This window comes from Lipotes vexillifer, unplaced genomic scaffold (assembly GCF_000442215.2).
Source record: "Lipotes vexillifer unplaced genomic scaffold, Lipotes_vexillifer_v1.1 scaffold1980, whole genome shotgun sequence".
Lineage (NCBI taxonomy): Eukaryota > Metazoa > Chordata > Mammalia > Artiodactyla > Lipotidae > Lipotes > Lipotes vexillifer.
In genome coordinates, this window is record NW_006797999.1 from 377849 (window position 1) to 400680 (window position 22832).

Consider the following 22832-nt stretch of genomic DNA (forward strand, 5'->3'; position numbering starts at 1 on the left):
ATAACCCCCTGATCCTTTCCTAGGCGTTTACAAGAAGGAAGAGGCCCACTTACTTCTGAAAGCTTTTCAAATTAAAGGCCCAGTGGATATTTTTGTCAGCAACTTTGAAAACGACAACTGGGGACTGGATGGTTACGTGAGTACTTCCTAGGAGGGTTTTCTAATCACCGCGTCTGTGCGGAGCTGGGGGCGCCAAGGGGGATTCCTTTCCGAGAGGACCTGGTCAGGTCCTGTCTGCCCCGTGAAAACTCAGCCGGCCCTCATCCCAGCTGCGTGGCCAGTTCACCCCTTCATTGTATGATGGAAGAAACCTGTCTCTGAAATGAGAAACAAACTGGCCAGGAGCAAATGGGCTGTTCCTGCCAGAGAGCTTAGATCCAGACCACATCCCACCGTAAGGGTGGGGACCAAACTCTTTCCAAGGCCACTGGTAACCACCCCAGATAAACAGAGATTTAAGACGCCCCCTTCACTTTCTTCCTTGCAAGTTAACCCTTTGCTTCTGCTTTAATTCGTCATCTAACTAGAGGGTAAACGGCCTCACGTGAGGTACACGAGACAGTAGTTGTGACACAGCGAGTTTTACATAATGTAGGTTCTGACGTAATTCATATGTGTGTCCCCGTTTACCAAGGGTACTTAACCTATACATATGTTGTAAAAAACTACTGGTTTTGAGATCAAAACGAGAGAATTTATTTGTTAGTTGAAGTTCATGTCTGTATTTTTCAATTTCTAACTATAAGTGGGTCACTTGAAGGAATGACAAATGTTTTTAAATAGTTAACCTTTACTTTCTAAATAGAAATAATATTTATATTATGATAAAAGAAGAGATTATCATTAATCCTTGTTATGCATTGTTTTTTCCTTTTCATGCGTTATCAGGTATCATCCGGACTTGAAAGAGGAGGATTTACTTTCCAAGGTGACATACATGGAAAAGATTTTGGGAAGTTCAAGCTGGAAAGGCAAGGTACACTCTGTACTTACGCTGTTTTTCAAAGCATAAATCAGGTTGGCCTTCAGATGATTAAGCTGAGTGTGACAGAAAGGGCATGACTCTGAAAGAAATAGAAACAAAAATAATGGGAGAGACTCACATATTTTACAGCTGGATGAAAAAAAAAACCTTCTTTTGAATAGCAAAATAGACAATATCAGCTGCAATAAATATGCCAGACATGGAATTAATATACAAAGAGATATTTTGAAATAAGGGAAAAAAGCAAAGATGAAACACAATTAAAGAATAAACTACATTACCTTAAGAAAATTATAAGACTAACTAAAATGTCCAACAAACTATGAAAAGATCTTTAACTTCAAAAATATGTATTATGACAACAAAGATCATTTTCAGCTATGAGAATGTCAGCGTTTCTTTAAAATGATTTGGGGTGGACAGTAGAAACAGGCACCTGGATGTTCATTTTTGGTGGGTGTATGAGTAGATGTGTACAATTTGACGGTATTCTTTCATCTACAGTTCTATCCCTAAAATTTTTAATCAGACAAGGGTGACCATTATTTTTTGCATATTCAGGTATGTCTACAGCAGGACTACTTTAAATAGTTGAAATTAGAAATAATCTGTGTATCTCACACATCTATCATAAATAAATTGCTTACATCAATGATTTTATACAATTTGTTACATTAAAGAGAAAACAGTTTAATTCAGCATATTTCATTAAAGAAACAAAGATAACATATTGATGTGGAAAAGTGTTCACGACTCAGTTATGAGAAAAAAGTTTGCTCTAGACAAACAGACGGGGCAAATATGCCTGTCTTCCTTCTTTATCTCTTTCTCAAATACTTGATTACGTCTCAGTAATCCGACAAGAAAAATGCATGAGAAACAATCACTAGCTGTGAAGCTTACCTCATCTATGTGCTAGTTTTGTAATCTAGGATGAAGTATAATATTCTTGAGCCTATTTCTTCATCTGAAATCTCAGTAGTGAAGTCAGTTCCTGGTTGCTGTGAAGATTAAGAGTCAATATGAGGGTTTGCTTTGTGCTAAAGCTCTTTTCACACATGTCTTTACTTGTGTTGCTACTAACACAGATGAGAAGATGCAATTTTTTGTAATGAGATGAGCACCGCATTTCTCCTGAATAGTTATCAACTACTTTATACCTTACTTACGGAATGCTACTAACATTAATTTTATAGAGAGGAATATTGCTATGTAGGATTTGATGCCAGAGCAACCTGTCGGAGGAACACGAGTGTAATATTTGGTGATGATTGTCACTGATGAACTCATTTCATAAAACTTTTATCAGGGACTGCCCTGGTGGCACAGTGGATAAGACTCCACGCTTCCAATGCAGGGGGCCCGTGTTCGATCCCTGGTCAGGTAACTAGATCCCACGTGCATGCTGCAAGTAAGAGTTCGTATGCCACAACTAAGGAGACCTGGAGCCGCAACTAAGGAGCCTGACTGCCACAACTGAGGCCTGGCACAACCAAGTAAATAAATAAATACATAAATATTAAAAAAAAAACTTTTATCAATATACCGGGGGATTCCAAAGGAAATATATGCCAACCTGTATAATATCATGCTTAAAAAACAAAAAACTTGACCAAAAGGGACATTTAATCATAAAATACTCTAAATCCACCTTTCCAAGCTAAGAACTTTTAAATAGAAGAGCTTTAACTTACAATGTCTGCGATGGCTGAGATGATTCTTTAAATGGGGTTATATTATTTTGAGATAATGAAATAGACCAACACTAATGATGGGTAAAGTTTTCTTTTGCTCTGAGCCAAACCCTGTAGTTATTTGCTCTCCTTTCTGCCCGATGCACACGCTCTAGTAATTTTGTCTAGACACCCCAGCAAGCTGTGCACGTTACTCTGTGGATGTCTGCATTTACTCATCCAGTGAGCCTGACCCAAACCGTCACTTTGCTATTGCAAATGTTCTTTGCATTGCCCCATTTCTTTTTTTTTTTTTTTTTTTTTTTTTTTTTTTTTTTTTTTTTGCGGTACACGGGCCTCTCACTGTCGTGGCCTCTCCCGTTGCGGAGCACAGGCTCCGGACACGCAGGCTCAGCGGCCATGGCTCACGGGCCCAGCCGCTCCGCGGCATGTGGGATCTTCCCGGACCGGGGCACGAACCCGTGTCCCCTGCATCGGCAGGCGGACTCTCAACCACTGCGCCACCAGGGAAGCCCCCCCATTTCTTTTTAATCTAACAAAATAACAGCTTGCTTTAACAAGTAATCTTTCTTCTCATGTGATGATGAGCTTATTGTCAGGAAAAACAATTTGCCTCACAAAATAATTTGAATCACAAGCGAGTCTCCCATTCAACTAATTAGAAACGTCTATGTTTAAGTAATACTTCAACAACCATTCATTTAAGAATTACAGCTGTGCTCTATTTTTATGGTTAAAAATAAACAACCTCTTCATTGTCTCCAGTCAGTAGATAAACTGGAAAAAAATGTGATTATCATTAAACGGACACTAAACCAAGTTAGTTTGAAAGACAACTAACTCTGATGCAAAAACTTGTGTAAGACACTGAAAAATAAATTGGTTTTCCCATTAAAATTGAATCCCCTCCCCCAAATATACACAACCAGGAGGGGAGAAGGTGCAAGCCATGTATCTAACAAGGGACTTGTGTCCAGAATGTGTAAACCCTTACGGCTAAACAGTACGTAGGCAAATAACCTAACTAAAACATTGGCAACGAATTTAAATAGGTATTTCAACAAAGACATAAAAATGACCAATAAGCAAATGAAAAGATCCTGAACATCATTAATCATCAGGGAGACACAAATCAAAACCACTTCACACCCACCAGGACGGCTCAGATCATAAAGACAAGAAACCAGTGGAGGCAAAGCTGTGCAGAAACTGGAGCGCTCGTACTTTGCTGATGGGAAAGTACTGATAAAAATGGCGCAGCTGCTGTTGAAAACAGCCTGGTAGTTCAAGTAGGCAAAACATGGCGTAACCACAAGATTCAGCAGTTCCACTCCAACATGTATAGGCAACAGAACTAAAAACGTGTTCACACACAAATTAGTGCATGAATGTTTATACCAGCGTTTTTCCTAATTGTCCAAATGTAGAAACAACCCAAATGTCCATCAACTAATGAATGGAGCAACAAAATGTGGTGCATCCACCCAATGGAATATTATCTTGAAAACATTACGCTAAGTAAGAGAAGCGATTCACCAGAAAACACATATTGTATGATTGCATTTATATGCTGTATCCAGAACAGGTGAATGTATATAGACAGAGAGTGGGTGAGTGGTTGCCTAAGGCTGAGGCTGGGGTACGGAGGGTGAGGAATGACTGTAAGGGTACCGCTTTCTTTTAGGGGAGACAGCAGTGTTCTCACGTAGATTGTGGTGATCCTTGCAGCACCAAAACCCCCAAGTTTTAATAGTAAAAAACCCCTTGAATTGTATGTATGCATTAAAAGGGTGAATTCTGTAGTATGTGAATTTCTTTCAATAATGCTCTTTAAAAAAACTGAATGGCCCAGCCTATAATGTGAAAAGATGCTCACCTGCATTCTTAAGAAATGGAACTGAGAAAATAACTACGCGCTGTGTTTGGTTTATTAGCGAGTAGTGATAATAATAGGAAAGGAGGGGCAATGGAAGGAAAGGAGGGAGGTGGAGAGGGAAGGGGAAGGAGGGTGGCAGGTACCTCCTAAGACAGTGGTTGGAGTGAAACTGGGACCCCACTTTGGAGAGCAAGTAGGGAAGACTTAGCAACACTACAAGTTACACATTCTGCTGGGCAATGATTCTACTGCTTAGAATTTATCCTGTACATTCAGACTCCTGCTGACGTATCGCTGTAGAAAAAGAATTTCGTGGCGGCATCATAGAAAAAGACCTAGAAATGCCCTAAACGTTCTTCAACAGTAGACTGGCTAAATAAATTCTGGCATAGCCAATTAATAGGATGCTGCACACGTGAAAACAATTAAATTCATATGCACAGATGGAAGAAACTCACGAATATATGGTTAAGTTTAAAAAGCCAAATACAAAAATTGTAAATAGTATCCCCATATTTTAGGAAAGTAAGAAAAGAGAAACAATCATATATATTAATAGTACATTGTGAAAAGGACACTAAAACACAAACAAAAGCAAAAACAAAAACCTCGTCAATCATAAAGAGGAAAACTAGCGTAAAAGGGCGAGGAGTGACCTTTTATTTCCATCGTCTTTATAGTATTTGTTTCTATATCTGCTTATGCCATTTTAATTAATATCATGTGCATGCATTACCCTTTAAATTATTAAAACACAGGTAAATAATTGAAATTAACTAGGAGCTCCAGACAGCATAATAATATCAGAGTAAAGTCAGGAGTTTAATTCACAAAGACCTTTTATGTTGCCCTGTGTTATGATGTGAGGTCTCCTGTGGCAGGTCCATTATCCAGGATTTTATTAATTGGAAGTCTGATATCTATTATGGCCAAAAATATATAGTCTTTTGTGCAGATAACAGAAACTAGGCTTGGTTAACTTAAGCAGGCTACAAATTTATTAGAATGAGGCAAAGAGATGCACAGAATTATAAACACTTGGAGAATGAGACATGGTAATTTATGGAAACCATCGGATGTTGAACTACTACAAAGACAATACCATTTTTTCATTCCTCAAACACATATTGAGCAACTATTGTGTTCTGGGTTCTACTGTAGGCACTGGGCACTCAAGAGGAAAGCTGGCCAAAAAACTGCCCTGGCGTAGTGCAACTTACATTCTAGTAAATATGGGTCCTGGGAAACTTTTGCTACGTGCCACGCATTGTTCTAAGTAGTGGAGATCTGACGTTTAACTCTCACGACAAAACCATGGAGTTGGTGCCCTTTGAGCAGCACCGCGTTTCTCCCTGCTGGACAGCGCCACCCCTGGTGGCTGTGTGTTTCTGCTGCGCGCTGCCCCTGGACTGGCCGGTGGTGGCTGGAAGCACCACCAGGGAGCACTTGACGGGGTCCCCAGGGCTCTAGCCCCACCTCACCCCAGCCTCACCACAACCTCAGGACCCAATTCTAAACTGTCTTAGGAGCCTCTGCATCACTCGTGCCAAACTCGATGCCTGGGGGCGGCGGGGAGCTTCCCATTGGCTTAACTCTGCTCACATGCCCATCACCTGGATGCTGAGATTTAGGAGAACAAGTATGTGGCGTTTTCCCCTTGCATGGCAGCTGGTGAATGCATTTGGAAATGAAAAATTAAATCTGATTCATATGTGCCGATACAGAAGGATCACCAAAAGATATGGTTAATTTACAAAGTGCCAACATCCGGGATAAAATATATTTATATTAGACCTGAAGGTGGCAGGGAGTAGCATAATCCTGCACCTGTTGAAGGAGATGACAAATATATTATTTTTAGGTTTTTATTTGAAAATTCAAGATTGTTTTCTTTAAAAGGCTGTTTAATTATTTGATTGTTTCTTTGTATCTGTGGTTTGTAAAAAACAAAAAGAAAGAAACAAGAAACATCCCATAAATTCTGGAAATATACTTCTAAAACAAGGTCAGCTTCTTTCTAACAATTCTGCTGTATTCAGATGACACCAATCATAATTGATCACAAACGTGCATTGAGTGGTTCCATGCAAGTAAGCCAAATGCATTTCAAATTGCAGTTTATAAGTAAATTCTTCAAGAATCAACTGCATTATTTGGCAATAATCACTTAATAAACGCTTTCTGATTTGAATTTTTAATGTTTGCATCTTTCTCAATGCCGTGCATATATCTGCCACGGCACAGATACGGAGAGTTAATGATTATATCACCTTCGTGATGTTTGAGATGTTTACACCTGCCTTCCCTTCTAATTGACAGAAATCATATTTTTGTGTCCTCATAGAAGCCTGCTTCATAACACCGAGTTGCATTCTTTGATCATTTCTAAACTCTGTAGTGAATTTTGGAATCTACCCAAATAAAGGGAGATGGCACCTTGATGCTCACCTATGATGAGTGTGACGCCCTCTTTATAGAGACCTGGGCTCTTTATGTAACTTCAGTGGCACGTCTTGCTGAGGCTGCGCCTTAGAGCAGGAGGCAACAGCAGGCACTGCCCATCCCATAGAGAGACACGGCCGCGCGCACGCGGTGTCCGCAGCCCCGGGGGAGGTCGGGCGACGGCGCCTTTGCCCCGCGCGCAGTGCGGACGCGAGCCTCTCCCGGCGTCGCTGCCCGTCAGCGAGCGGGAAGCGGGCTTCGCGTCCTCGCCATCGGGAAGGTGGGCCATCCGGAAGGGAGCCCCGGCGGGTCCCCTGCACCCCTTCGCCGTGTGCACCCGCTCCCACGCCCGCCGCAGAGCGCCCCGGGCGGGCTCGGGGCCCGACTGCAGGCTAAAGGCTGCTCTCTCTTCCAGGCGCCCGAAGCTCGGCCCCAGACCCCGCGCGCCCCCAGCGCGGCGCCAGCGGCGGCTCCGTCGCGGCCGCCATCCTGGCCCCGCTCTCCGCGCTCGTTCTCTCCGGGCTCGCGTTTCACCTCCACAAGCACAGGTAACGTGGCGACACCCCGCTCGCGGGCGTCGCGGCTCCTCCCGAGGCCCTGCGGCCCTGACAGCTCGTCCCCCCCCTTGCCTCTCGCCCGCAGAGCGAGGCCGAAGGTCCAGTACAACGGCTACGCCGGCCACGAGAGCAGCAACGGGCAGGCCTCCTTCGAGAACCCCATGTACGACACGAACTTGAAGCCCACCGAGGCCAAGGCCGTGCGCTTCGACACGACCCTGAACACGGTGTGCACCGTGGTGTAGCGCTCGGGCCGGCCGCCCGTAGCCACTCCTCCGACGCGGACGGCAGGGACCACAGGGGCCGCAGGGCCTCCCTCACCCCGCTCCCCCGCCGCCGACGGACCCCGTCCAGGGAGCGGCCCCCGGCCTCCCCTCCCCGGCGGCCTCCGGGCGCGGTGACAGACGGTAGCACCGCGGTATGGGTTTGTTTTGTTTTTCTCAATCCCCATGAATACGAATATTCTGGAGAAAAAAAAAAAAAAAAGCCCTCTTGAAGAAGACCCCTTTCTGGTAGCCGCACACACCTGCAGACGCTTCACGCCGTCCCTGCCGAGACCGGACGAGCTTCGAGGGACCCGCAACTCACCTCGGGGTCCATCCCCAGGGCCATCTGCAAATTTCCCACTCAGCTGTTCTCTTGCAGAAGTTTTGATGCACAATTTTTTGCACTAGTGTGTTCTGAATGACTAAGATTCTGATAAATAAACTATTCACACGGGGTTTCCACACACTCTCCATTGTATATAAGCTGTCAAGCTAAGCATTCCACCTGCAGGGTTTAGTTGGCGCATTAGAAAAAGAAAACACAGCCCCAGATACGGCACAGGTTTTAAAAGGAAAAAGAGTATTGAAGAGATTTATTTTATTATTGCTTTCTTTTAGCTTCATAGATGTGCTGAATTCACTGAAAATGTCCGATGAGGAAAAAAAGAGGCCTTTTTATTTCCCACGTGTTTTCTTTAGTCCTGTCACCTCCCGTGATCGTCGCTCTCACGCTAGTTCCGAGCAGGTTTGCAGCATGTTCTATTTGCCGTGTACAGATGTGAATAGTAATTTATTTTAGTCGCTCACACTCAGAACCTGTGGGTTTTGGCTCACAGCACGGTCTTCCCTTGCGCATTGTGATTTTTTCCTTTCACTGCCATCACTGTCTGTTATCGCGTTGAAGGATAGTGAACCACAGTAGCCCCGGAATATAGTGGAAAAGGTTCAGGATCAAAATATCAAGTGTTCCTTTAGAGGCAAGGAAAAGTCACACCCACTCTTCTTTCCCGATGACATAATTTATGTATTACTTAGTCTTTTGTTTCATGCTTTATAATTCCAGATGGAAAGAAAATTTCAGTGACTTCAAGTTTAAAATGCATCATAGGTAAACTATGAATTGCAGTATAAATAAAATAGGTGTGATTCCCCCCACGTGGATAAAATCCAAACACGAAGTAGAAGATGCGGCAACGAGAATTCAAAAGTGAAAAACAAAACAAAAGTCAAGATAATAGCTCATTCTTTCAAAAGTTTCGATCTGAACATTTTCGTCGCTCTCACCCACTGGGCGCTCACTGTTCTGTTGCCTGTTTGAAGGCACACAGCTGTCAGGAGGCATGGCCAACCTCCTCTGGTTCCCCGGACTTTCACACCCCACAGCGTTGAACTCCAGGGTATTATGCTGAGTTCTCTGCTCCTTTCCCTCTGGCCAGCCTGGCCACAGGACCGAGATCTGTCTTGCAGCCTGGAGTCCTTATGGCTGTTTCTCCTTAGACCAGATGAGGCCAGCCAGAGCCAGGCTCCTAGCACACCCAGGGAGCCGAAACAAAGAGGAAACGGGAGGAGGTTTGCGCCTCTTTGTGTGCAGGGGAGAACAGTGTTACCGTACATACGAGGTGTATATATATATATATATATATATATATATATATATATATATATATATATATAAAAATTTAGGCTTTATTTTGGGTTGGAGGGAACTAAAAGCTCTCATTGACTTTTAAGGCAAAAGCTGTCAAGAATTCTGTCAGCTTTCACGTTGCTGTTCTCTGTTATCACGGCTTTTCATAAATGTGCTATTTATTAACCATGACGGTGATGCTGTGTCTTGGGAAAACATCGACCCTCGTTCTAAATAAAGTGAAAGCCCATCAATGACATGTTCATTCTCTTCCTTCCCTTCCAGAGACTCGCATGCACCTATTAAAGATAAAATAAATTCACACTGAAAAATAGAAATCTAAAATTAAATATTTAATTAGAGCTCTGATTTGCTTTAAAGATAGGTGGCATTGCACAGGCTATATTACACTCTCTGTATAATTTTTTTTTTTTTTGACAAAAAGGATACTGTTCATTTTAACAGGTCACTTTAATATTAATACATGTGTAATAGGATCAGAACTGAACGTCAGCTAGAGATGGTACGTTGTACATTATTGGGAAAATTACAGTTTTGTATTGTAAAAACATTTATTTTTTAACAAGTTACCTACATTAATCAAAAAATTACAGCATATTTAATAATTTTACAAATTCTTCATAAAAAATATATCTCTGTACAAAAAGGTCGTTTGCACCTACTTCATGTCAGCAGCATGTGGTGGGGTGGCGAGACAGATGGATGGGGGGATGACGATGGTTTTTCTGATCATAATGCCAGCGTTCTTTCCCCTTTTTTATAGTAGCTTTTTTTGTGGTTGTTTACAAAATATTTTACAGGAGAAAAAAATTATTGCAGCTAGCCTGAAGAAAGGCAAGATGTGTGGGACAAGCAGCAGTTTGAACGGCTCTGAAGCCACAGAACCTGTCAGAGGGGCTCCTGCCCTCCACGCACTCTGGCTGCTTCCAGAAAGAATCTTCCAGCCCGAACCCAGAGAGCGCACTTGCCGACGGCTTGAACAGGACCCTCCAACACCTCGCAGGAATCTGATTAACACTGCACACACCCTGGGAAGAAACTAGGCAGAATTCTCGCAAGGAAATTTCATGGAGTATTTTTTTTTTTTTTAATAACATGCTCCCAACTGGCAACTGAGGACACTCTGACTTTGCACACAAAGGAGAATCATGTCTAATCTGATCTGTGGTTTCTGGTATGTATGTATGTCCTGTCGTTTCAGGGTTTCGTAACGTCGTTGACCAGCAAGCAGGTCGGGGATGTGGAGAGACATTATTCAGACTCTGAAGTCAGCATTTTGCACCTAGTTTGAATGAGTCAAACTGCATATGTACACGATATTATATTTATCTATATATATGTATATATATATATATATATATATATATATATATATATACATACATATAGATAAATTTAATATCGTGTACATATGCAGTTTGACTCATTCAAACTAGGTGCAAAATGCTGACTTCAGAGTCTGAATAATGTCTCTCCACATCCCCGACCTGCTTGCTGGTCAACGACGTTACGAAACCCTGAAACGACAGGACATACATACATACCAGAAACCACAGATCAGATTAGACATGATTCTCCTTTGTGTGCAAAGTCAGAGTGTCCTCAGTTGCCAGTTGGGAGCATGTTATTAAAAAAAAAAAAAATACTCCATGAAATTTCCTTGCGAGAATTCTGCCTAGTTTCTTCCCAGGGTGTGTGCAGTGTTAATCAGATTCCTGCGAGGTGTTGGAGGGTCCTGTTCAAGCCGTCGGCAAGTGCGCTCTCTGGGTTCGGGCTGGAAGATTCTTTCTGGAAGCAGCCAGAGTGCGTGGAGGGCAGGAGCCCCTCTGACAGGTTCTGTGGCTTCAGAGCCGTTCAAACTGCTGCTTGTCCCACACATCTTGCCTTTCTTCAGGCTAGCTGCAATAATTTTTTTCTCCTGTAAAATATTTTGTAAACAACCACAAAAAAAGCTACTATAAAAAAGGGGAAAGAACGCTGGCATTATGATCAGAAAAACCATCGTCATCCCCCCATCCATCTGTCTCGCCACCCCACCACATGCTGCTGACATGAAGTAGGTGCAAACGACCTTTTTGTACAGAGATATATTTTTTATGAAGAATTTGTAAAATTATTAAATATGCTGTAATTTTTTGATTAATGTAGGTAACTTGTTAAAAAATAAATGTTTTTACAATACAAAACTGTAATTTTCCCAATAATGTACAACGTACCATCTCTAGCTGACGTTCAGTTCTGATCCTATTACACATGTATTAATATTAAAGTGACCTGTTAAAATGAACAGTATCCTTTTTGTCAAAAAAAAAAAAAATTATACAGAGAGTGTAATATAGCCTGTGCAATGCCACCTATCTTTAAAGCAAATCAGAGCTCTAATTAAATATTTAATTTTAGATTTCTATTTTTCAGTGTGAATTTATTTTATCTTTAATAGGTGCATGCGAGTCTCTGGAAGGGAAGGAAGAGAATGAACATGTCATTGATGGGCTTTCACTTTATTTAGAACGAGGGTCGATGTTTTCCCAAGACACAGCATCACCGTCATGGTTAATAAATAGCACATTTATGAAAAGCCGTGATAACAGAGAACAGCAACGTGAAAGCTGACAGAATTCTTGACAGCTTTTGCCTTAAAAGTCAATGAGAGCTTTTAGTTCCCTCCAACCCAAAATAAAGCCTAAATTTTTATGATAAAAAAAAATTGGGTGCTTCCCCGGTGGCACAGCGGTTAAGAATCCGCCTGCCAATGCAGGGGACATGGGTTAGAGCCCTGGTCCGGGAAGATTCTACATGCCGCGGAGCAACTAAGCCCGTGCGCCACAACTACTGAGCCTGTGCTCTAGAGCCCGCGAGCCACAACTACTGAAGCCCGCGCTCTAGAGCCCGCGAGCCACAACTACTGAGCCTGTGCGCTAGAGCCCACGAGCCACAACTACTGAAGCCCGCGCTCTAGGGCCCGCGAGCCACAACTACTGAGCCTGTGCGCTAGAGCCCACGAGCCACAACTACTGAAGCCCACGCACCTAGAGCCCATGCTCCACAACAAGAGAAGCCACTGCAATGAGAAGCCCGCGCACCGCAATGAAGAGTAGCCCCCGCTCGCTGCAACTAGAGAAAGCCTACGTGCAGCAACGAAGACCCAACGCAGCCAAAAATAAATAAATTTAAACAAAAAAATTGGGAGTTCTTTCTGTAAGCCTTCACCACACTGAAAATGCCATGTAAGAAAATTATAGACAGATTTCACGGAACATTTCAAGGATCACGAGTGAAGAAGGCTCAGAGCATCGCCCCTCGTGGCGCCTGTAGAGGTCAGAGCCAGCTCCCCACTCACTTCCGGGCTGAGAGAAACATTGCTTTCCGAGTCCTTAGTGGCCTGTCAGGCGGGACGTCTTGCAGTTAAGCAGAATGATATACTAATTTTCCTGAGAATCAAATTATTACAAAATGAAAATCAACCAATAAACAACAACAAAAAAAGAGCCCCAGCATGGTATCCAAGCAACAGTTTTGACATCCAACCTAAGGTCTGGGTCTCGGTGGACCAGCAGATGCCTTTAAATGCCAAGGATTAGGACCTACTACGCAGCAGACACAGCTCCAGACGCCCGACATACATTCAACGTAATCTAGCAAAGTAGGTTTTACCACTTTGATTTTATAGATGACGAAGCAGAAATGCAGAGACATTAGTGACGTTCCCCAAGTACGCACAGCTTGGCAACGCTGCTATTAGAGGCCAATTTTCCCTTGCTTTAACATTCTTTTTCACCAAAAAATCGTGATTAAATTCATCAGTGTTCCCTTTTTCTGCAATTAAAAATGTTGTTACTCTAACTGTAAATATATTTTTTGTTGCATCTGGTAAACAATGACCACAAGTTAAGAAATTCAGGAGAAATAAATACTGCGTATCATCAGCTGTAATATCCCCCAGCACTGCTCCTATGTGATACATTTGGGAGCCGCTACGATTAGCCGGTGTGTTAGCCTGTTTAACACACTGACAGCACGTGAGAGTTTACTCCTCACTGACCCCTGCCTCGGGGCGCATCTTGAAGACTGACCGGGAATTAATGAGTCACCTGTGTCTGGGGGGTTTGGGATGTGGCCGCCCGTCCAGCACCCAGGAAGTCCTCCCACAGCCGCTGAATCTGAGCCAGCTGTGGGGCTCGCACACTCGTTCTGGCGCCCACCACCTAGTGCTGCGGCCCTTCGTCCCCAGCCGTGGCTCCCGGCAGCACTGGATAAAACCTGACTTGCTCCTTGTCTGGGCTGGACATCTTTCACTGGACGACAGGAGGTCTCACTGAGGCAAAGGAGCCCAGAACAGCAGTGCCCGTCTCTCCGGACAGTCACCGTTTGTGGAACCCGGCCCGGGGCCCTTTTCGCCTGACAGCAGAGCCCAGCGACCCCCGGCAACGCCCTCCCTATGACCGTCATTTTGTGGGGTGTCAGTGCAGTTCCCCCGCCTCCCTGAGCCAGGACACCCCTCGCGGGGGCTGGAGCCTTAAGGGGCGTGAGGCAGGCCCGGGACACGTGCGCCCGGTCTGCTGGGTCCCCCAGCATCCCCCCAGCACCGTCCTCCCAGGAGCCCAGCCGTCACTCCTCTCCGCCGCTTCCTCCCCAGGGCCAGGCGCTGGGCCGTTTTCTTGATCCTGGGCCCACCCCAACCTTTCCGAAATTCCTTTTCTATTTTCTTCAAGTCAGTCACGCTCGGTGCTTCCACCGCTGCGCAGGAACGCAGCGGACGTAACTACAGTGGAACAGATTGAGAAGGCGCCTCCCGCTGACCCACCCTCGGAGCTCAGCCCCCGGCTGCCGTGGACGCCTCCGGGCTCCGGGTTCCGGGTCTCGGGATGGACACAGCTTCCAGGGAAGCCGGGCGGGTGTTGCTAAGCGCAGCGCCTCTCGCCGAATGGAATCAACCCCCTGCAGCTGCGTCCCGGCCTTTGCGCGCAGGTGGCAACCAGAGGGACGGTGGCCTGTAGCTTCGTCGAGTGCAGGCTCCACCAAGGGTCACAAGGCAGCCACTGGGAGGCTCTTCATTATGGAGGCACTGGGGTCGAAAGGGCAGCGCGCGGTCTGCAGCACTGCGCGGGAGGCCTGGCTGAGTTTGTGCACAGGGTCGCACAGGGTCCCTACCTACCGGCAACGGGGTGCAGGACTCCGGGGCTTATTGAGCCCTTGACCCCGGCTCGCCGTCTCCCCCGCGCCCGCTCCCACGGTCCTCCCAGCCGGAGCGGAGGAGGTTTGCCCGCGGGGGGTCAGAGGAGGGGGGCCCCGGGCGCGCAGTCGGGTTCCGGGTGCCCGCTCCCTGCCGGCACCCAAGCCCGGCAACTCTGATCCGACGCGGCCGTGGCTTCCCCTCTTCCGTCTCAGAGAAATGGTGTCTGCAGCCCAATGTTTCCATCAGCAACACAGAGCTACGTGACTTGATCGGAGTTTCGTCGATTTAGCCACAGTGGCTAGTTTTGTTTGTTTTGGTTTGGTTTTCTGGGGGTAGGGGGGCAGATGGATCTGGAGCCCGCGGGCTTTGTGGGGAGGGCAGAGGTCCCGCTGGCCTCCGGCCACCTGACCGTCCTCCCTCGGCCTTCGCGGCTCTGAGACCCCAGGGCCGGTCTGTCTTCCGTCTCCTCATCGCCCGCCCGGGACGGCGGAGCCCAGGGCGGGGCCCTCACCTGCTGCGGGAGCGCAGCCGACCTCAGGCCTCAGGCAGAGGCAAGGCGGCTTCAGCAGAGCTGGGCCGGCGTCACCGCGCCGCTGCTGAGGTGCGCGCCGGGGTCCCTGGAGCATCAATGCATGCTGCTTCTCTCAGGCGCAAAGAGGAATGGGTTTCCAGAACATGCTCAACAAATGAATAATTAAAATACCAATTTTATCCGACTTTTTACTTGCTTGGTAAAAGTAAAAAGAGTTTGGAAATACAATGTATTGGGGAAGGTGGATATAGTAACTAGATCTTCTTACACATTATTGGTAGGAATTTAAATTAAGACCTTACAGGATCAATTGGGAAAATAGTCGGTCCTAAATATTCTCACCCCAGAAGAGAAATGGTAATTATGTGACGTGACACTTGGCACGGTGGTGATCATTTTGCGATAATTTATCAAATCAACAGGTCCTGCGGCTTAAATTTACACGGTGTTTATGTCAATTGTATCTCAATAAAGCTTAAAAAATTCCCTTCGCGGAACAATTCCACTCTAAGTAACACATCATGATACAATATGCTCTGAGGACGAGGGGCATGTGTATGCTCCAGCCCTGTTCCTGAGAGTGAAATACTGGCAGTAAGGTAGAAAAGCCATTGGTAGAGGAGAGATTAAATATGGCACAACTCTATGATGGAATACAATGCAATTAGATAAAGAAGAAGGAAGTTTATTGATATCTAATGATGTACAAGATTCATTTAAAGTGAAAAAGTATCACGCAGAGCTGGGTTTATGATACACTTGGATGTGTGTGCCCGCAGATGCTCTGCAAGAGTATTTAAGAAATGGCAGCAGTGGATTTCTCTGCTAGGAAATCTGAGGGAATGAGGGGGAGGTAAGGAAGAGGTACATCTCACTCCCTGCAGCTTTCTATAACCTTCGAACGTGTATGTGCTGCCTACTCAAACAATTGAATACGTTTTCCTCAATTAAATAAAAATAAACGCATAAGCTGTTGCTAGACTCTTCCTGCCTCCCATGATTTGATCGCCAATACAGGAAGAGCAATAATCCTGATCTTAAACCTGGTACCTCCTGTCTTTGCTCGGGAACAGTAACAGCAGGAGTAAAGTGTTCATCACGGGGACTCACTCACCAGAGAGGAGCGAGAGCCTGGATCCAGCAATGTTCCCCAGATGGTCAGCCTTTCTCCTCCAGTGTTGCTGGAAGTTCATGGTCATTAAAAAGTCCGGCTTAACTATTATTTTCTCTCCATGACATGGTGTATACTGGAATATTCAAGACAGTACTAGAAAGAAAATTTAAAACAAAAAAAGATTGTCAACAACAGCTACTAGAAGCCGAAGTTGGGTCAGTTAAAAATGTGAAGAAATACTCCATATTCAAAGTTTGTTCTCCATGGGATATGAATGCATCTTATTCCAGATAACTGTCCTGGCTAGACACAACTCACTCTGAGCAACTCTTTAGAGCAGATAACTTCAGTATCTGTGAAGTTTATAAAATCCACTCATTTGACAAGTTTTTATGGAGCATTTACTAAATATTAAAACTTAGGTTAGGTTTGAATAGCTCAACATAAAAAAAGCAGAGGCCAGGCTCCTTAGAAAATTGCAGTCCAAGCAGAGGCAGATACATAAGCAAATAGTTACAGTAAGGTATGGTACATGCATTTTTCTGTATTTGCACAGAGTAATGCATTATAGGACCAATGGGAAGGGATGCCTAAATATCTCTGGAGGCAGAACAGGGAGGCAGATTATCAAGGAAAACTTCCCTAGGAGCTGTGGGTATTAATGGAGCCCTTCTGTTGTTAGAATCCTAGTGTCCCTGTGCCTCCTTAGTAGATGAATGATACTAGTGTCCCATTAGCATCAATATTCCACCTCTATTGGCTCAGTGGCTCTCCCTTCAACTTTTCAGTTCGTTAGTCCTAAAAAAATACAGCCCTTATCTATTTTGGGCATCCCTAGAGCTTGCCTTACACGTGTTTCCAAGGTCTTCCATTTCACGTGTTCTGTGATGTTTCTTTACTCCTGCTGTTCATCAGTGATTCATCTAAGGAAAGGGAGCTTCTCTCAGCATGCTTGCCCTTGACCTCCTGACTGCAGACTGGCTGCCATTGCTCCAGTCATTACAGCCATGTTAGGCAGGAAGTTCAAATGTGTGAGGTAAAGAAAAGCTGACACCAGCCCTCTTTTGTATCAAGAAAGGCAACAATTTCACAAAGCTCCCCATCTCCCCCACCACCTCCAACAAACTTCCATTTCCATCTCATGACCTAGAATCTGGCCACAAGCCACCCACAGATGCAAAGGAAGCTGGAAAAATAGACAACAGGAACTTCCAATAACATTAAGACTCATCACCTGGGGATCAGTCAGCAAGTCCCCAATGACAATGTGTGTTTTGACGGTAACAAAAATAAGGAAGATAAATTGCTTTAAGACATTTTTTTCCCTTTGAGAATAAATAAAGGATCCCACATGTTTACCCCTCTAAATAGAAATCAGACTCTAAGACTTAGTCGTGGGGATCGAGTCTCACTCACTTAGAGATTTTGCATCATTGTAGGATCTCATGATGCATTTTACTTCTCTCTAGCCCAACTTCCCCCACATTTTTTGATAATTCGAGGCTTTAAAACAAAATGACACAGACAAAAATAAGCTTATGAATAAATGCACTAATTTAGAGAAATGTCTTTGTGGGTAGTGTAGCAGTAGTACAGTAGTGTCCCACCACTAGACAGAATGTACATAAATAAGATTTTAGTGGGAAAATGATTTACACTGAAGTTACCTTTTCTTATTGTTCTGGGGAAACGTGTGTGTGTGTGTGTGTGTGTGTGTGTGTGTGTGTGTTTAAAAGACTTAAGCAGATGTTTTCAAAAAGAAGAGTGGCAGCATTATAATAGTGCAAGCCTCTGTGAACATTTAAATGTGTTGGCACATGGCTTTTATTACTCAGAGAGAAATTTAACGGCTTATGGAAAAATCAAATATACATTGTTCTAGCTGTCAAATCAACTTCAGGAGTAGTTACAAAGCTTCCTACGTATTTGTTTTGAGTTACAGGTAGAAAAACGAATTCTTTCTCTTATTACTGTGTTTGAGTCATAGATTCTAGTGGCAAATCTGAAATAAAAAGAAGACCTGAGCTTTAGAGCTTTGTATCAATTTTATTCAAATGCCTATTGAAATTTTTCAGAAACAATAGTCGAATATATATTTATGTTTTAAGGCATTATCCACACACAAGCAATATTTAGCTGGTGATGTCTGTAAAATTAAAACTAATTATGTAAGAAAGTCATAGACTATTTATGAAATGCATTTGCATCAACTACTAACCATGGAAGGGAAGAAAAGTTTATCATTTTAAACAGAATGTGACAGAAACAGTGTGGCAGTAAATTAACTGCAAGTTAATACACTGAAGTGCTATTGTAAACCAGTTCAATGAGAAAAAACAATCAGCCTTTTTCCCAAAGCTGGTGAGGCTACAGTAAAACTGACATGTCTCTATATGTATGTAATTTGGAATATAGTTTGGCGATGTGGATCAATACTCTTTATGGTGTTGATATAATTTGACCTGTTGACATTATGGATGAAACCAAATCCTGAAAAATAAATCTGAAGCCTATACACTAGATAGGTAGATATCAATATAATAGATGGATACACGTGTATATTTGTAAATGGCTAAATAGCAAAGATAAATGAAATAAATATTTGAGAGCAGAAAAATATCACATTACTTAAAGTGAAATTTGAGAAATACTATGCAGCCATTAAAAATATTAAATAAAGACCCCATAGCATCATAATGTAGTTAAGAGGCACTGTGAAATTTAGAACTGATTTATGCAATAATTATAACTGGAAAGCCATCGCATGACATAAGTATAGACCAGAAAAAGCAGGAACTAGAGGCTTGCTTGTCTTATTTGAGGGAAGCAGATTATGGATGTTTTTATTTCCTTCTTAAATATTTCATTAGGTTTTCTGTAATGTTTTGTGTGTGCGCGCGTGTGTGTGTGTGCGCGCGCGTGTGTGTGAATCTTTATTTTTTTTAATTAAATTTTTTTTTAGCAGTCATGTTGCTTTATTTTTTTTCTTTTATTTATTTTTTTATACAGCAGGTTCTTATTAGTCATCAATCTCATACACATCAGTGTATACATGTCAACTCCAATCGCCCAATTCATCACACCACCACCCCACCCCCATGCCGCTTTCCCCCCTTGGTGTCCATACGTTTGTTCTCTACATCTGTGTCTCAATTTCTGCCCTGCAAACCGGTTCATCTGTACCATTTTTCTAGGTTCCACATATATGCGTTAATACACGATACTTGTTTTTCTCTTCCTGACTTACTTCACTCTGTATGACAGTCTCTAGATACATCCACGTCTCTACAAATGACCCAATTTCGTTCTTTTTATGGCTGAGTAATATTCTATTGTATATCTGTACCACATCTTCTTTATCCATTCATCTGTCGATGGGCATTTAGGTTGCTTCCATGACCTGGCTATTGTAAATAGTGTTGCAATGAACATTGGGGTGCATATGTCTTTTTGAATTATGGTTTTCTCAGGGTATATTCCCAGGAGTAGGATTGCTGGGTCATATAGTAGTTCTATTTTTAGTTCTTTAAGGAACCTCCATACTGTTCTCCATAGTGGCTGTATCAATTTACTTTCCCACCAACAGTGCAAGAGTGTTCCCTTTTCTCCACACCCTCTCCAGCATTTGTTGTTTGTAGATTTTCTGATGATGCCCATTCTGACTGGTGTGAGGTGATACCTCATTGTAATTTTGATTTGCATTTCTCTAATAATTAGTGGTGTTGAGCAGCTTTTCATGTGCTTCTTGGCCATCTGTATGTCTTCTTTGGAGAAATGTCTATTTAGGTCTTCTGCCCATTTTTGGATTGGGTTGTTTGTTCTTCTAATATTGAGCTGCATGAGCTATTTATATATTTTGGAGATTAACCCTTTGTCTGTTGATTCACTTGCAAATATTTTCTCCCATTCTGAGGGCTGTCTTTTCATCGTTTATTGTTTCCTTTGCTGTGCAAAAGCTTTGAAGTTTCATTAGGTCCCCTTTGTTTATTTTTGCTTTTATTTCCATTACTCTAGGAGGTGGATCAAAAAAGATCTTGCTGCGATTTATGTCAAAGAGTGTTCTTCCTATGTTTTCCTCTAAGAGTTTTATAGTGTCTGGTCTTAAATTTAGGTCTCTAATCCATTTTGAGTTTACTTCTGTGTATGGTGACAGGGAGTGTTCTAATTTTATTCTTTTACAGCTGTCAAGTTTTCCCAGCACCACTTATTGAAGAGCCTGTCTTTTCTCCTTTGTATATCCTTGCCTCCTTTGTCATAGATTAGTTGACCATAGGTATGTGGGTTTATCTCTGGGCTTTCTATCTTGTTCCATTGATCTATATTACTGTTTTTGTGCCAGTACCATATTGTCTTGGTTACTGTAGCTTTGTAGTATAGTCTGAAGTCAGGGAGTCTGATTCCTCCAGCTCCGTTTTTTCCCCTCAAGACTGCTTTGGTTATTCGGGGTCTTTTGTGTCTCCATACAAATTTTATGGTTTTTTGTTCTAGTTCTGTAAAAAATGCCATTGGTAATTTGATAGGAATTGCATTGAATCTGTAGATTGCTTTGGGTAGTATAGTCATTTTCACAATATTGATTCTTTCAATCCAAGAACATGGTATAGCTCTCCATCTGTTGGTATCATCTTTAATTTCTTTCATCCTTGTCTTATAGTATTCTGCATACAGGTGTTTTGTCTCCCTAGTTAGGTTTATTCCTAGTATTTTATTCTTTTTGTTGCAATGGTAAATGGGAGTGTTTCCTTAATTTCTCTTCCAGATTTTTCATCATTAGTGTATAGGAATGCAAGAGATTTCTGTGCATTAATTTGGTATCCTGCAACTTTACCAAATTCATTGATCAGCTCTAGTAGTTTTCTGGTGGCATCTTTAGGATTCTCTATGTATAGTATCGTGTCATCTGCAAACAGTGACACTTTTACTTCTTCTTTTCCAATTTGTATTCCTTTTATTTATTTTTCTTCTCTGGTTGCTATGGCTAGGACTTCTAAAACTATGTTGAATAATAGTGGTGAGAGTGGACATCCTTGTCTTGTTCCTGGTCTTAGAGGAAATGCTTTCAGTTTTTCACCATTGAGAATGATGTTTGCTGTGGGTTTGTTGTATATGGCCTTTATTATGTTGAGGTAGGTTCCCTCTATGCCCACTTTCTGGAGAGTTATTTTTATCATAAATGGGTGTTGAATTTTGTCAAAAGGTTTTTCTGCATCTATTGAGATTATCATATGGTTTTTATTCTTCAATTTTTTAACATGGTGTATCACATTGATTGATTTGCATATATTGAAGAATCCTTGCATCCCTGGGATAAATCCCACTTCATCATGGTGTATGATCCTTTTAATGTGCTGTTGGATTCTGTTTGCTAGTATTTTGTTGAGGATTTTTGCATCTATATTCATCAGTGATATTGGTCTGTAATTTTCTTTTTTTGTAGTATCTTTGTCCGGTTTTGGTATCAGGGTGATGGTGGCCTCATAGAATGAGTTTGGGAGTGTTCCTTACTCTGCAGTTTTTTGCAAGAGTTTGAGAAGGATGGGTGTTAGCTCTTCTCTAAATGTTTGACAGAATTCACCTGTGAAGCAATCTGGTCCTGAACTTCTGTTTGTTGGAAGATTTTTAATCACAGTTTCAATTTCATTACTTGTGATTGGTCTGTTCATATTTTCTACTTCTTCCTGGTTCAGTCCTGGAAGGTTATACCTTTCTAAGAATTTGTCCATTTCTTCCAGGTTGTCCATTTTATTGGCATAGAGTGGCTTGTAGTAGTCTCTTAGGATGCTTTGTATTTCTGCGGTGTCTGTTGTAACTTCTCCTTTTCCATTTCTAATTTTATTGATTTGAGTCCTCTCCCTCTTTTTCTGGATGAGTCTGGCTAATGGTTTATCAATTTTGTTTATCTTCTCAAAGAACCGCTTTTAGGTTTATTGATCTTTGCTATTGTTTTCTTTGTTTCTATTTCATTTATTTCTGCTCTGATCTTTATGATTTCTTTCCTTCTGCTAACTTTGGGTTTTGTTTGTTCTTCTTTCTCTAGTTCCTTTAGGTGTAAAGTTAGATTCTTTATTTGAGATTTTTCTTGTTTCTTGAGGTAGGCTTGTATAGCTGTAAACTTCCCTCTTAGAACTGTTTTTGCTGCATCCCATAGGTTTTGGATCGTCGTGTTTTCATTGTCATTTGTCTCTAGGTATTTTCTGATTTCTTCAGTGATTTCTTGGTTATTTAGTAACGTATTGTTTAGCCTCCATGTGTTTGTGTTTTTTATGTTTTTTTCCCATAATTGATTTCTAATCTCATAGTGTTGTGGTCAGAAAAGATGCTTGATATGATTTCAATTTTCTTAAATTTACTGAGGCTTGATTTGTGACCCAAGACGTGATCTATCCTGGAGATTGTTCCGTGCGCACTTGAGAAGAAAGTATAATCTGCTGTTTTTGGATGGAATGTAATATAAATTGCTGTAATGTTTTAAGAATAAAATGTAGAAAATCAATGAAAAAGAGTGAAATGATAATCTTTTCCAATCACTAAATCTACTTATA

At 42.6% G+C, this 22832-nt stretch overlaps 1 protein-coding gene across 1 annotated transcript in view; it reads left to right on the top strand.

The window, feature by feature from the left end:
• Window positions 1–7799, top strand: part of LOC103084768 (CUB and sushi domain-containing protein 1-like) — a 338785-nt gene extending 330986 nt beyond the window's left edge. The window contains 4 exon segments of the mRNA XM_082931482.1: window positions 24–136; window positions 889–976; window positions 7413–7545; window positions 7640–7799. Of these exon segments, the coding sequence (XP_082787608.1) occupies window positions 24–136; window positions 889–976; window positions 7413–7545; window positions 7640–7799 (494 nt within the window).
• The last annotated feature ends 15033 nt before the right edge of the window (window positions 7800–22832 follow it).